Consider the following 15,527-nt stretch of genomic DNA (forward strand, 5'->3'; position numbering starts at 1 on the left):
ATTTTATTTTGTCAAAAAGCAAAGTGACATGTATTTCAATCTTATTTTACATTGCCTAATAATAGGCCAAATTAAATTATAAACAGCAGAATAAGAAGCTTGTTTGAAAGGCCATGAGTTTTGTGCTTCTGTTTTCTCTATGTAGATCCCCCCTCCATATTAGGAGGTGTAGGAGGTGTTTGTCTGTTTCTACCTCATTACTTTGTATGAATTGACAAACAAAGTCGCTGAACCATTCCTTCTGGGACTGGGCTGGCGTGCTCAGCAACTACAGCAGAAAGCTTTGCTGGTCTCTTTCTCACATACTGACTCCAGTGAGTGGCAACCTGTTCAGAGACATAATGAAGAAGATGGAGAATAAGTGAGGTACGTTTAGACTCCATAAGCCTCTCAAAACCATTTCAAAGCACGAATAGAAAAAAAGCAATGTAGTCCAAAAGAAACTTAATGACAAGCTGTGAACCAAATCAAATAAAATTTGAACTTCTAAAATTTATTGACTAAAAAGATTATGCAGTTTGAACCTGAATATCACAGTATGAAAACACAAAAAACAAGGCTGACATGACAATCACAACATTTCATTAAGAGACACTTTTAGTGGACTTGAACTCAGATGCCTGTGGTCAGCAGTGTCGCTAACCACTGAACTATGCAAGAATGTGGCCTGCAATGGTCGATCTCATTTGTTACATCCATATATTGGCATTCTTTCTATACACTTGCCATTAGCCAGTCATTTATTTCAAACCAAGAAACACAAAACTTACGAATTTGTAATTTGTCGCTTTATGTTATTTGAATATAGTTTGGCCGATGTGATTCCAGTCTCGTAGCTTCCAACTTTTCCTCCAAAGACACTGAGGAAAATGGATTAGAAATCAAGTAATCCACCTGTTCATGCTAACACCATCATAGCTGAACTTCTCCCTCCTCCCACTCTGGCACCACAGCACTTTTAACCAATGACTAGCGGCCCGAGGGCTGACTGGATTTAGCCCACATGATCAGTGAATGACGGAGGCGTGACATGACACCTGTCAATCGCGGTGGAGGTGGAGTACATCCTGGACATGTCTCCAGTCTATCTCACTCACACACCACACACACACACACACACACACACACACACACACACACACACACACACACACACACACACACACACACACACACACACACACACACACACACACACACACACACACACACACACACAACAACAACAGCCACTTCAGAATCACCAATGAACCTAACCTTCTTGCTTTCTATGTTCTGGCAGTTGATGAACTCATGTTCAAATCAAATTCTGTTTACTTTATTGAGTGCATCAATATACTTAGTTGTTCACAAGACTGTACAGAAGGCATTTCTGATGTTTCACTGTACAGTAGTAAAAGGCATGAAAGAATCCACATCACATTTTGTGTTCAAGTAATGCACAGTACATGGGAATTAGTGAATCAAAAGTGCTACAATAGTATAATTGAGGGTCTGTCATTGTGTCTTTGGAAATTTATACTGAATAGAGTCAGTAAAATTTTAAAGAGGCAAATGTTCCTCCACCCCCAAACTTCTACAGTGCCACCACTTTAAAACAGTTGTTGTAAAAGATTTCAGGTTATTTTTAGTCCAATTCAAACTCAGCATGTGCTATTATGTATATAAACAACATATATATCAAAAATGAATACACATATTACTTTCAACAGTATTACATCATTTTAAATTCAGTTCCATGATCCCTGATAGTAAGTTTGTGGTTGACCATAATTCAGGCAGACGAACTCAGGTCCAAATCAAATGCTGTTTACTAGATTGAGTGCTTCATTTCCCCTTTAAATCTCCCTGGATCCATTCTACCACCATTTTGGCAACTTCCCGTCCTGCATCCAGCACGAAGGCATGGCGGAAACCATTTTCACACAGTCTGAAATCTCCATGTGGAAAGTCCTGCTTGATGTCATGATAATATTGAACAGGGCACCAGTGGTCTGTAGCTCCATAATAGAAAATAAGCTGGAATCATAAACAGAAATATAGTTTACTTAAGAAAATTATCTTTGATATTTATCTTTAAAGCCGTATATCATTAAACACTCACTAGTAAGTCAAGCTGGTAGCTAACAGCTGTTGCTGCGAAATGTGATCATATAGGTAGACATTTTCTTACCTTTTCAAGATGTTTCTTGATAGTTATGTTGTCTCTTGCCAGAACCATCTTCATTTCTTGGCCCCCCATGTATAAAGCATTGGCTACAAAACAAAAATGACACTGGTCTAGTCATTGTTATATTCAGATATTATAGAACCAATTACTTTCTGTTTATACCAAAATACATATATTATCTTTCCCTGTATAATTAAAAGTTTAATGCCGTCACTTTAGGATGCATTCGGAAAGAGTGAAGCTGTCATTGTAGTATTGTTATTATTATTATTGTAACACAGTTTAACAGAGCACAAGTATAATTTACTTTAGAGAAGCTTTTCCTGGTCATTCCACTCTCCCGCTGTCCCTCTCTCTCTCATTCTCCTTCCACTGTCCTATCTCCTCCACTTTAATCGTCTCATCCACACCAGTCAAACTTCGGGGACTTCATGGTCATGGCGAAATTGTTTGGTTTCTCTCTGAGCTGACATATGTATAAAAAAACACAAACTATCTGTGTCAGACCCTGTGGTCTTATGCAACCATTTGCAAGGTATGTCTATCCTATTTGCATATGCATTTCACTGAAGCCTAATTTATAAGAAAATTTACAGAGGTTGATTTTGTAGGATTTACAGTTTTGAACCTAAAAATATGTCTTCTCAAAACCTGGTGTAACTACAGTACAGATGAGATTCATAAGTTCACAAGTCCTCAGAGAAGGCCATAGACATAGACAAAAGATCTAAAATAAGCATAGACCCAATAAACCAAGCTTTAGAAAATGAAAGCAATTGTCATCAGCAATTACTATATCTGCAGAGTGTGAAGGGAACAACTATGCCTTTCTTTCTTCTGGTGAGACATCTGCAGTCAGTGGCAGTTTCTCTTTCTCACTGATGTTTGTTGTGTATTTTGTGCATCTTTGTGCATCACATTAAGAATGTAACTAGAGTATCATTTTATCACCTGAGCAATGTTGCTAAAGTCAGACTGTTTGTCTCCCAGTGAGATACGGAAAAATGAATGCGTGCTTTATCTCCAGCTGACTGCACTATTACAATGCTCTTCTGTCTGGTGGATCCAAAAAAGTAATTTCTAAGTTACAGCTCGTGCAAAATGCAGCATCACGTGTTCTGACAAAAAACAGGCAGAGAGCACACATCACTTCAGTTTTACAATCGCTACAATAGTTAAAATGTTAGTCAAAGAATAGATTTTAAAATTATTTTAGTGGTTTTAAATGCTCTAAATTGCCTAGCTCCACCTAATCTGTCTGACATGCTCAAAATATATGTGCCTTCAACATCCCTAAGATCCTCAGGCTCAAATCTCCTGATTGTTCCAAACATCTCAACCAAAAGGCAGCCTTTGCTTATTATGGCACTGAACTCTGGAACAGTCTACCCTAGAGTCTTAGGAGATCCAAATCTGCTGAAATGTTCAAACCAAATATTAAGACAACGTTTTACCATTGCTTTTGCTTGAAATGCGTTTTTTTGTACTTGTTGTTTTTATTAGGCTTTGTATTATTATTCATGCTTTTATTTTGCTTCTTTTTATTTTTAACAAATGTCTTGACTGTCTTCTCTGTGCAACACTTTGTGTTGCATTTCATGCATGAATTGTGCTATATAAATAAAGTTTATTATTATTATTTTACCACGTGACTGTGCCCCCCTTCAGGTGAATGTGTTTAACACCATCTAATGTTCTCAAGTAGAGTTTAACTGCAGCTCTGCTGCTGTAAGGGAACTCTACATTATAATTTCTTTCAGAAATGTGCTTACGTCTTGAAGTCAATCTGACAGTCAGTCCAGGTACTGAGAGCACAATAAACTGCTGCTTTAGTATAGGAGGCTACCTTTAAATCCTTTCTGGAGCATTGCCAGTGTCAGTGAAAAGCATTTATTTTTTGGGAAATCTGTCTGATTGTGTTTTCCCGTCATAAATTGACACACCACAGCTAATAGCCAGAAGACCACTGCACACTCAACAACTGTGACATCAGACACATTATAAGCATCACGTGTAAATTAAAAAGCATCACCAACCTGCACTGTCTCCACCGAGGAGATTTACAGTGGGCTCCACTATAGTGTTATCCAGTGAGCGCATGCCAATAAAAGACAGTTTGATGAGTCCAAGTTTGAGCCTATCAGGCAGCAGAGAAAGCAGGAAGAGAGTCAGGTAGCCCACGTAACGCATGTGACACAGCACAGGGGTCAAGACCTTTCCTTGAGGTGTCTGAGCCATGCGCTCAATTGTAGGAAAAAGCATGACAGCTTTCAGAACCTGGAGGAAGATAAAAACAAAGCTTACAATGAACACCTACCAGAGTGACATACATTAACATTTCCTAAAAAATAAAGTAACACAGAAATAGACAAAGAAGGTAAAAGATGCACTCTGAGTGAAAATATGGAATGGGAGATTTTCGTGACATTTAATTTGCTTCCTTTAAACATGCCATGGAATGAAGTTTACTGTGGAGGCACAGTCACACCTCATGTTTTCATTGGACTGTGTTGACTTAGATTTCCTTCTGAGAGTCACCCTCACACCTCTCCAAAATCCTGCTGTCTCTACACACACCTGGTACTTTATTTATTACTAAAATGACAGAAGACACCACCGTTGTTTTGGCAAAGGCTCCTGTGCATTTTTTTTTAATTAACGTCCAAAGGGAAGCTGACTATGTTAAGTGTTTTCAGGTGGATCCACAATAATGAAAGACTGTAACTTAAATAGATTTGGTAGACAGACAAAATAAAAGAAATTGTGTCCGTGTCCACAAACCTATGTAAATTACTCAAACCTTTGCATATACCTGTAATGTTATCTTAGCCCCATAGAGAACGTTATGCCTTTCCTCAAAAAGAAAATGTGTGCCGCACCTTGAGTTCAGGATTTCTTTTCATCATGTCCAGAATGATGTAGCAGCCGATTGAGTGGCCAACCAGGACTAAGCTGGTGTCCCGGGGAACATGTTCTCTGAGGAAGGCCAGTTTGTGCTCAATTTGCCCATTCAGGCCAAACAAATCACTGTCTGTTGTTGCAGAGGCATCTGTATGAAGGATAAACAATCCAAACTTGCAGTATCTATCTGGAACTTATCTTCAATGAAATGACGCAGTCTCAGTACAATGGATGCACCAGAGAAGCCGGTTTTTAAGATCTGCTGATTTCTGTATACTTTGTTTGGTGTCCATGCCCAACTAGCGTGAAAAACTAGATACCAGATAATTTATGGTCTCAGTTCAAGTGTACTAATACATACCTTCTACCATGTCCATGGATGACGGCGGTGTGCAGTGGCCAGCATGGCTTACAGCCCACACAGGGTAACGGTATTCAAACATACTGTGAAGTGTTTGTATGAAGGTCCTGTAGAAGCCCACTACACCTGGGTTGCCTGTATAGAAGACAATTTGTAAAACCTTGTCAGATCAGTTCTAATTTCACAATTAGAAATAATCATACTCCCTAGAGAGTGAACATCAATATTGTCACTAAAAGAAATATTATACACTCTTGCATTCAACATAAACTGCAGGAGAATAGAGACAACTACAGTGTATGTCGCTTTAAAAATGTGTATATTTGGACATAATGGCTTGTGATGGAATATGAAATCCGTCTATTTTACATCACAACCTACATTATCACATACCAGTTAACACCATGCAACAGGGACTTGGAACTAGCTTTTCAAGTACTTCACCCTTGAACATAACTTGTTGCAGGCCAATACTGACCACGTCAGATGATACAGTGATGGCTATACCAGCCTGTTCTTTTCAGACACATTTTGTTGTTGGGCCATGGCTTCCACCTTCCGCAGTATAGGGCTTGCACGATAAATCGTTAAAAAAATTGTGATCTCGATTCACACATACACTTGACCTAATTCCAGAACACAACGATTCTTAAGCATTTTATTTCACGAGCGGCATCACAAACAAATGCTCCCATTTCTTCCCGGATTTTTTCAAGCGCCCCTAAAGGCAGCACTGCCACTGACTCCTCCCTTGACCTATGGCAAAGCGTCTTTACAACACATGATTCCGTCAGTGGAGGAAGCCCGTCTACAGTTGAGTGTGTGGAAAAGGGAGAGAAGCAGAGAAGTCAGCGGTAAGGAGGGTTGACATGGATGACAAAGAAACCCCAGGTGGTAGTGGCGAGAATCTCTCGTGCCCAAACTCGTTCCCAAAAATGTATGCTTCACATTCTAAGGAAATCTCAATGTTTGATACTCTACTTGAATGACCATTTGAATGTTTTTTTTTTGTTTTGATTTGTTAAAGTCCATCAGTGCAATAAACATTTTGTAAAAAAAGAATTGTGCCAAAGAATCATGATCTCAATTCTAAGCAAAAAACTCATGATTCACATTTTTTCCAGAATCGTGCAGCCCTAGTATGTATTGTATATATTAGGGATGTCCGATATTGACTTTTTGCCGATATTCAATAGCCGATATTGTCCAAATTCTTAATTTCCGATTCCGATATCAACCGATATGGTATACCGATATATGCAGGCATTTTTGTTTTGTTTTTGCTCCCAGACGTGTTAGTGAGCAAGCAACCTGTTAGCCACACTAGCTACACTCTGGTTAAGCAATATTAATATTGCGATTATATAACAATTACCAACAAAATGAAGCGTATAATCAAATATATATTCATGTTGATGGACATTTTGCTCTCAAATTTTAAAGTTTTTTGCGAGTGTGCTTCCCGTTTGCATGGATATAAATGAGGCCTGACTAATACCTGGAAAACAATTAGTCACAGCAGTAGGCTCTTATGTGTAATGGAACACAGTTTATTACTCCAGCAAGCAGCCCGAGCCTTAGTAACGACCTAGCAACAGAGAAACTTTCTAGTACCAGGAGGTACCACGACCATCGAGATTATGATACGAGCTTAGTCCCGACCTATTCTCAGGCGTCCCTCTGCTCCACTGGTCTCCGTCTAGCGGATTCCAGCAGAGGAAAAGGTAATCCCACAAACAGGCAGGAACAGGAAGTGTCCCCACATTTAGGTAAACCCCCTCCTCCACTCATCTCTGACTCAGCATTTAGTGGAGGAGAAGGTGATCCCAGACGTAAGTAACCAACCCATCCACTGCAACAACTAACAACTCTGCGATGATGCCACGTTCCTCCGATTGTCTCTTCAACTGCTTTTTAAAAGACGACACCATGATGTCTTCCATTTGTGGACCTCGATAGATCATAAGAGTCCACAAAGCTGATTTGGAGCAATGCAACCTTTTGCAGATGTCTTTCAAAATTGCCTTGTTCACGTCCTTCAGCTTGTCTAGGCTAATGTTGTAACCTTGTCCCTCGACTTCACCCCAGAGTTTGTTGAGCAGCTGCTGGTGCATGGTATGTAGGGTATCTGCAGCACAGGTCCTCTTGGAAATCAGGTTCTCTGCAATGCTGCTCACAAATATATCTTCCAATGTTGTGTCTAGAGGCACAAAGACGTCCACAGGGGTGACCTCTGTAACACCGGGCGTCTGTGTTTGTGCAGGAGGAAAGACTTTACGAAGTGGCTTTTTGAAGAAGCTCTTAATTCTGCTTGTCAGAGATACTGGAGCAGGTTTCTCTTCCAAAGAGTCTGAGACATCACTTTTGGTAGTGCGTCCCCCAAACTGGACAACAGGTCATCCCAAGGCTTGACTCCTCTCCTTCCATTGGTCGTTACATTTGATGGATCTAAACTGGCAGCTTACAGTCATTTGTATAAAATCTAAACAAAAAGCAATGTTGGTCCTTTACTGAAAGGATCCATTTCAATGTTCTTGCTGAGATGTAGATGTCTGTCTGCCATATATAATGATACAAACAAGAGCCACTTAGCTTATGTTAGTGTAAATACATCTGTAAAACCACTACCTGTCATGTTTACACATTTGCTTTATTGCAGTTTTTTTTTTTTTTTTTTAATTATTAAGCTGAGGAAGTAACAGTGTTTTTGTTTTTGTTATTTTACCTGTGGACAAAACTTTGCTTCCCTTTCAGCCTTGGCTGTTATGCTAAGCTAGCCATTTACAATCTCCTCTTCTAAGTTTCATCAAAAACGTAAATAAGTGATCATCTATATCACCATTCCAGCCAACCAAGAAGTGTATGTGTGTTATGTCATTTCTGCGTGTTAGCTTAGCAATAGCAACTGTTGCAAAGTTCAAAAATGTCGGAAGCGAATGGTGAATTATAATTTCACCCGTATTCGTAAAGGCCTCATCCTTTTGCCTTTGCATTTCCTACATTAAGCTCATTTGCTCTAATTTGATTTTTTTTTTTTTTTTTTGTCTGCATTTGTCTGCATAGTTGAACACCACAGGTTGTCAACATTATATGAGGTTGGTGCAGTTATATTCTTGCAGCTGAAAGCTTTATTACTTCAGTGCGTGAGTGTGACCATCACCAGCCTCCCTGAGAACTGTCCTGTTGATCTTTATTGAGTGTAGTGACCTTGTGTGGCAGGGAGGGCAGTGCTACACCTCAGTGAATAGAGAGGGAGAACAAAGGAGAGAAAAGATGTAGAAGGATGGACAGTGGAGGAGATACATGTGGTGCTAGTAGGAACTAGTGGAGTGCAGGGTTCTGTGCTTCCGAAGTCACCTCACTCAAGTATGACTGGGTACAGTCATCTTTGGAGAGATGAGAGAGTCCAGGGGGGGTAAGGGTGTCCCAATGGAAGGAGAGAAGTCTGCCATAGGGCACGTAGTGATAGAGTGAAAACAATAATCCAGTCCTTAATAGTCGGGACTCATCAATTCTTCTTGATGTGATCCAGCACGGGCTGGCAGGTGACAACACACATGCATGTGGGCATTCCCTAAATATGAGTGAGACCATTACCAGGGCCCAGAGTCAGGTCAGAAGCCCCAGCGCCCGAGAACCTCCACCCCCAGACCGATTGATTTTTTTAATTTGATACTAAACTGTATCAGTGCCTTATGTAAACCAACAACTGCCTAATATTTTGTGAAAACGACTTTACATGTGAAAACCACAAAGTTTTACCTTAAGGCATCATTTCACATTACACGCCGTTTTGTCATTGCCTTGACGATGGGCTTACGTGAAATTAGACTGCTGCGCTTCTGCAGGGAGTGGTGGGTTTATTTGGCCAATACCAACACTCTTTCTCAATTAGTGAGGCCAAATATAACTCTACCACAGCCATTCAATAAACTAAATGCTAAAATGAAAAAAGTTTTGGTCAATCATTAAAGTGCAGGGAAACTGACGCAAAGATTAGCGTTATAAAGGTGAGCAGCAGCTGGCTTTTGATGTTTTATGTTGTAAATTTGAGTGCCACTTGTAAATTGCACAGCTGTCGTAGCACATCTGAAACACAACAACGTCGACATTCCTGAGCGTGGCCATATTTAGCTACATATTCCATCATCACATTAGCATAACCACTTTTCCCATGGCATCATCTGGTTAAAGCATCGGAATGGATATATGTTGTTTACAGCCTGTCAGACTTTTAGATGGGCTGTCATGGAAAACATTAACACTCACAGCTTGTGTCAACAGAGTGGATGGCTGTAGCCAGGGTACCATAAATGTGGCATTTGATTGACTGAGTGTAACAACTGCAAAGGTGGTTTTTGTCTATCTGTTTTGATTTCTTTTTTAAAATAGCATTTGGCTATTATGAATATGGGTTTGATTTTGAACCATACACAGAAAAAAATCTGCTGATAGTGTGATGCCTCCAAAGAGCTGTATCATTAGAGAAAAGACTTTGGAGCCAGGGTCTGACCATACAGTCCAGGGGTGGAGTCACAAAAAACCACCTCCTCATACTGTAGACTCACTCATGTTTTTGTTTTATTAATACTACGCTCTGATCTCCCTCCACCACTTACAAGGAAATGTTGGATTATACACTATACTTAATTTTAAAACCGTAAAGTTTATTTTAGTACTACCACAGTACTCCTATATTGTAGCACAAGAGTTTCTGTGTACTAGTTGGTTTGTGGTAATTTCATTTATAAATAGGCATCACGTCCTTCTTAAAGACAGGGCCACAACATTAGCTGGCATTAGCTACTTTTCCATTACAGTTTTTCGCAAAATAAAAGCAATATTTCTGATATTTCGATAACTCTTTGTACGTGTTTCCATTGAAAGGTGGTTTGCGAATGAGCTGCAACTCTCGTAAAGTCTCAGCTCACAATATCCCATAATTCTCTTAAATTCTCATCAAGCAACACTTCACTGTGAGGAAGATGGACTTCAAATGAACTGGTCACATTACCCCCTGAGTGGTCTCCGGTGACACTTGTGACGGGGAAATGTGAAAAAAAGTGTTTCAAATTGCACTATTGTGATAAACATCTGAAAAACCACCTCATGAGAGCATAAAAATGAGCAATAGGTCTTCATCAAAATTTAGCTATTTCCATTACCAGTTTTTTATTGTGATATTAAGGTTTTGCACATTTCAAGGAGTAATAGACATGCAGCAGTTATTTCTAATACTTCCTGAATACACTTTATTAGTGCAACTCACCTGGAATGATGAGAAAGAGCACCTTGTGTCCAGAGCGGAACTGAGAGGAACCAAACTTAAGAACCTCTGTGATGGCTCTACAGCAGTAGATAAAGTCTGTCTGTGGTTCATCCCTCTCTGTCATCATGTTGGCCATTGCACAACCTTGGTGGAAAAGGGAAGAAATGTGAGCACTTAATGCAGTCTTATCATAAACAAGTGGAGACAGGTTCATTGTCTTGCTGTTCTTCATGTTTGATTCTTTCTTTCGTAGGTGAATTCCAATGAGTCCGGACTGTGTAATAAAATTCTTGCATAGTCTCCCTAAATGTGCCCCAGAAATGGACCACAGGGTTGACCTGCTCTTTGTCATTCCATTTTCATTACTCATGAACAATAATTTACACTTTGCTTGAGACAGGTGATGATAATAAACAGGTCTACGTGAACTTGTATATTTCTAGTCCAAGGCTATCAGTCTATATCAGTCTCCAATCTCATTACAGACTGTACAATGACAATAAAGGGCATTCTATTCTATGGTTATACCAATATATTTATATATTTTGGAATAAGAGAAAAAAATCTTCAGTCATCATCAGATCAGAAAACGTGGACTAACCTAGGACATAAACAAGCATGGCTGGGATTAGATAATATAATAGTAACGACGTGCAAAAATGGCATGACAGTCTCAGCAAGCAGGGTCCAAAGGTGAGACATGTGGGCCAAATCATAGGTCAAAAGTTTGTCGTTTATTAGGTGTCTTTGTCAATAGCTTCCACATAAAACAGTAGAAGTAGAAGACAACAGTAGACTCAGCTTTTAAATGGGGAGGAAGAAAACACCGACGAGACAGAAAAATGTGACCGTGTAAAACAAAACAAAACAAAACAAAACAGTAAAATAAAACATATTTTCATTTAACAGAGTGTCATTGCTAGTGTTCTGGTCGAATAACAACAGATAAAAGAATGGTCAATGGCCGTTCGTTTTCCCTCAGAGTAAAACTAGCACAGAGAAGAGGTTAAACTAGTTAAAAGCTGTCAGCTTGAGTCCTCGTATCTGGGTTTCCAGTGTTATCACGACAGATATAATGCGTGGCAGAATATTACTTACCTCTTAATAACTGCAAGAGGTTACAATATCATCCTCGTCAATGATTAATGTCTCTGTCCGTTTCCTCGTCTTCCTCGTCTTCCTCGTCTTCTTCGGCTTCTTCTTCTTCTTCTTCTGGCTTGAGTCGGGGCTGGCAACTTAAATGCGATACCGCCGCCAACCGGACAAGAGTGTGGATCAGTAGTTTAGTAAACAAAATAAAAAAAGGATTTACGGTTCAGTTGCATGTTTTCCTATTTTCTCAGTGCGTTTCCTCCAGGTTTTCGCCTTGTATTATTCTCCCTTAGAAATTATTCTGATTGATCAGCTCAGCTCAGTTTCTTCCTTTGTTCGATTTGTTAAATGGTATTACTATCCGACTCACAGCGGCATCACTTCCCCCTATAGTCCAGAGAGGGTAGCTGGTGAAACAGGGCCCTCCACTGACTGTTCAGTGTAGTGGTCTGTGCAGATTGTGCAACGTGCACTGAAAAGAATAATCACAGCAAACAGCACAGTGCATTTATATGTTAAATAAATGAATAAATAAATAACATGGGAACAGTGCGCAAAATGGTTGTAATTCCTATACATTTCCTACAGTGTACATGTTAATGCCGTCCATTTAAAGCTGAGAGTCTGCCAGTATTCATCGTAGATGAAAGGACAGATCTACTACATGGTGCACTGAGACTACATAGTCTCACATGATTTCACTTGCTGACCTTCACTTAAATAAGTGTGCACCATTCCTCAGACTGTTGTCTGTTGAAAGTGAAGAGTGAAAGCCGCACTTTCACTTTCACTCTGCCAAGCCGGACTTACACCTACAGAAGCTATGGGGTACTTCTGTAGGTGTAAGTGTGGGCAATGGCAAGAAAGGATGCTCCCCACGGGTCAGAGGGAGAGTGAAAATGTGACATTTAGACAAAGGAACCCCAAGCTCAAGGTGCTGCAGACACCGTTTAAGGTTAAGAAATAAGAAATTTGTTCACATAACACTGTCTTTTCAAACAAAACATTCATAAGGATGGACGGCCACTCACTGAGTTTTTCACATGTCCTGTACTTATCGGTCTTGATAAATGCTTAATTGCATATTTATTTGACATTGTCCAAATATTCATGTTTCATACTGAAACCAGATTTCCTATACTACCCTCTTAATTCCAGGCACTGAGATCCCTTCTTAATATGCACACTATACAGTACATACAAATGTCCCACCGTCTGTAATGAGCCTCATCAAGTAAGCATCATCCAAATTAATGTTCTATTAAAGTCTGTGCTTCCGTATGCTGTATTAGAGGGTTGTTAAAGTTACATTTTACACTAAAAAGGCTGTAAGAAAAAGAAAAACCTCCTTGATTTGAGTAACTCATGCTGCTGGAGGTTTAAGTTTCCTTCAGCTAAACAATGGAAGTTAATAGTACTTGTGATTGTGGTTGCTAGCCGGTCTGTAACTTGTCAAACTTCCTGGTCACTATGTGAAAGATGCTCTATTGCTAAAATGACACATGGCCAACTGCTTATTACAAAAAAATGGAACACACTTCCTATCTTCTAAGTTAGGGCATGTGACTTGGAGATTAGTGGAGCTGCTATGCAGTCATAACAGGAGTGTGGTAGATGTTATTTACTGACAGGTCTTGACTGATGTGGAGTTAATTAGCTGCTGCTGCTCTGTGTGTCTGATTGCTTACTTCACTCTCAGTTTAAACAAAAATCTTGTCATTTCAGCTATTGTATGATTCTACATGTATTCATTTAATTCAAGGGGGCGAAAATGACACACAGTTAGCTGTGGGTAACAATCAGAATCAACAGAACAAGCCTGACAAATAATAGTTTAATAATTCTGTAAAATATCCAAACCAGGGAGCATTGTTTGGGTATGGCAAGGTATGGCAAGTGACTTGCGCTGCATTCTGTCTCCTTACATCTATGGCTCTCTCACATGTCAATGCGTGCACACCGCTGCATCGTCATACTGTGTGCTGCAGACAAGAGATGTGCATGTGGAGTGACTAAAACCTTTGTGAGTTATAAAGTCTTACATGTCTTAAACAGGCTTAAATATTACTCATATTTCAGAAAAATACCCATGCTTGTTTGGTTAACACTACTTGTCAATCAGAGCACAATGAAATAAAAGATTCAGAAACGTTGTGAATCTGTTGCAGTCAGCTTGCAACTAAACAAGCTAATGACAGCTGTCTGTGGTCCTGTTCATCTTGCCACAAATCACAAAAACTTCTAGCTGAGACAAACCAGCCCCAAACCCCTGTCTAACATATCACTCATTTAGCTCGATTTTTGTGAAAAATTTGATTTGTTTTCAGATCTTGAGTTTATTCTGACTACAGAAACATGAACCTACATTGGGAATAATTTGTTTAAAGGAATTGCTGTTAAAACAGGATAGACACCTTTTATGAAGTGGATATACTTCAAGTAACAAACACTTATTCATTTGTCTTCAGAGATTATTCACAGATGGATTATAACAAGAAAATACTTGTTAAACATCTTTGTGGAAAGTTCAGTTGAACATTGTTTTTTTGTTGTTGTTGTTGTTGTTTTAAACCAGCATCATGTACTGTACATGTGGGGAAGTCATAGTGCTGTGGAAGCAGAAGACTGGGGCTACTTACTGTGTTGTTGATCTAATGCTGGTGAATTGGTCATAAATATATTAGCTGTGGATCATTAAGCAGAAAAACTGTAATCCTTAAACTGACGTTCAGTGATGCCTTTGACTCTGAGTTGTGTTGGAATGGAAATCTCCTGGATATTTTGGTTAATTCCTCTGTTGTTAGTAAAAGAAAAAGTTACATTGTGAACCCCTGTGTGCGGTATTGTGAGTATAGTCCAATCCATAGTATTGATAGTGATAATTGATAAATTGTCTAAAGCTTCTTGATTTTGCTCTCAAATTGCACCAGATTGCTCCATTTAAATTTACAATGCTCAAAAAAAATTCCGCAGGCGGAAAGTCCCCCGGACTCCACAGGATGGGGTGATCCTTGCCATACCTTGTCCAAAACTGAAATGACGCCATTGATCCAAACTAGTAAATACAAAAATAATGAAATAAATACAAGTAAAAATCTGAACCCAAACAATATGATTCCAACCACTAAACATATTTGAAACAAGAAGCACTTTCATCAACTCTGTTTTCAGCCCAGCCCTTACCTTCCCTCTTTTGCTAAAACAAATAAAATTTGTCTTTAGAAATAAACTTTCCAGGTAAGATTTTAGCATTTACAGTTTTTTTTTGTTTGTTTTGTTTTTGTTTTTTGTTTTGTTTTTACTAGATAATACTTATTTGTATTTATTTTAATCTAATCTTGTTTTATTTTATCTTTCTTGGTTTTTTATAATGTTTACTTTTATGTGCAACAAAGCTACTGTGACAAAGTAATTTCCCTCATGGATCATTGAAGTCTGTCTAAGTCTAAGTCTAAGTCTAAGTCTAGTTAATGCTTTAGTAGCGTGACATGATGTTTCTACTCACCAAACATTTGCATCTGCATCTGTATATTATAAGTATTTTGACGTTCAAAGTGGTGTGTTATGGATGCCAACATAAAAAATATTTAACCTTAACATTGTTTAATTCTGATCAATTTGTTTTTTGTTAAATGTGTCCCAACAACATGCTGCTTTGTTAAGTGGTCTCAAACTATGTCTTTATTAAGGACTACAGCTGTGATATAAATGCAGTGACCATTTGAAGTGCCATA

At 39.0% G+C, this 15,527-nt stretch overlaps 1 protein-coding gene across 1 annotated transcript; it reads right to left on the reverse strand.

Moving 5' to 3' along the window:
- Positions 1 to 1,302: 1,302 nt before the first annotated feature.
- On the reverse strand, positions 1,303 to 11,925 carry ldah (lipid droplet associated hydrolase). Its single transcript, XM_047611981.1, has 7 exons — positions 11,800 to 11,925; positions 10,702 to 10,845; positions 5,433 to 5,567; positions 5,050 to 5,219; positions 4,207 to 4,447; positions 2,174 to 2,256; positions 1,303 to 2,019 (listed from the first exon to the last, which is right to left on the reverse strand). Exons 2-7 carry the CDS (start codon positions 10,835 to 10,837, stop codon positions 1,828 to 1,830), a joined length of 957 nt encoding a protein of 318 aa, XP_047467937.1. The 5' UTR covers positions 10,838 to 10,845; positions 11,800 to 11,925; the 3' UTR covers positions 1,303 to 1,827.
- Between the last annotated feature and the right edge of the window lie 3,602 nt (positions 11,926 to 15,527).

The sequence above is a fragment of the Mugil cephalus genome, chromosome 17, assembly GCF_022458985.1.
Source record: "Mugil cephalus isolate CIBA_MC_2020 chromosome 17, CIBA_Mcephalus_1.1, whole genome shotgun sequence".
NCBI lineage: Eukaryota > Metazoa > Chordata > Actinopteri > Mugiliformes > Mugilidae > Mugil > Mugil cephalus.

Coding starts and splice junctions, on each gene's coding strand:
- ldah (XM_047611981.1), bottom strand. CDS start 10,837: ATGGCCAACATGATGACAGAGAGGGATGAACCACAGACAGACTTTATC. Junction 5,568..10,701: donor GCTCTTTCTCATCATTCCAG/GTGAGTTGCACT, acceptor TCTTCTATACAG/GCAACCCAGGTGTAGTGGGC. Junction 2,257..4,206: donor CCTCGGTGGAGACAGTGCAG/GTTGGTGATGCT, acceptor TTTGTTTTGTAG/CCAATGCTTTATACATGGGG.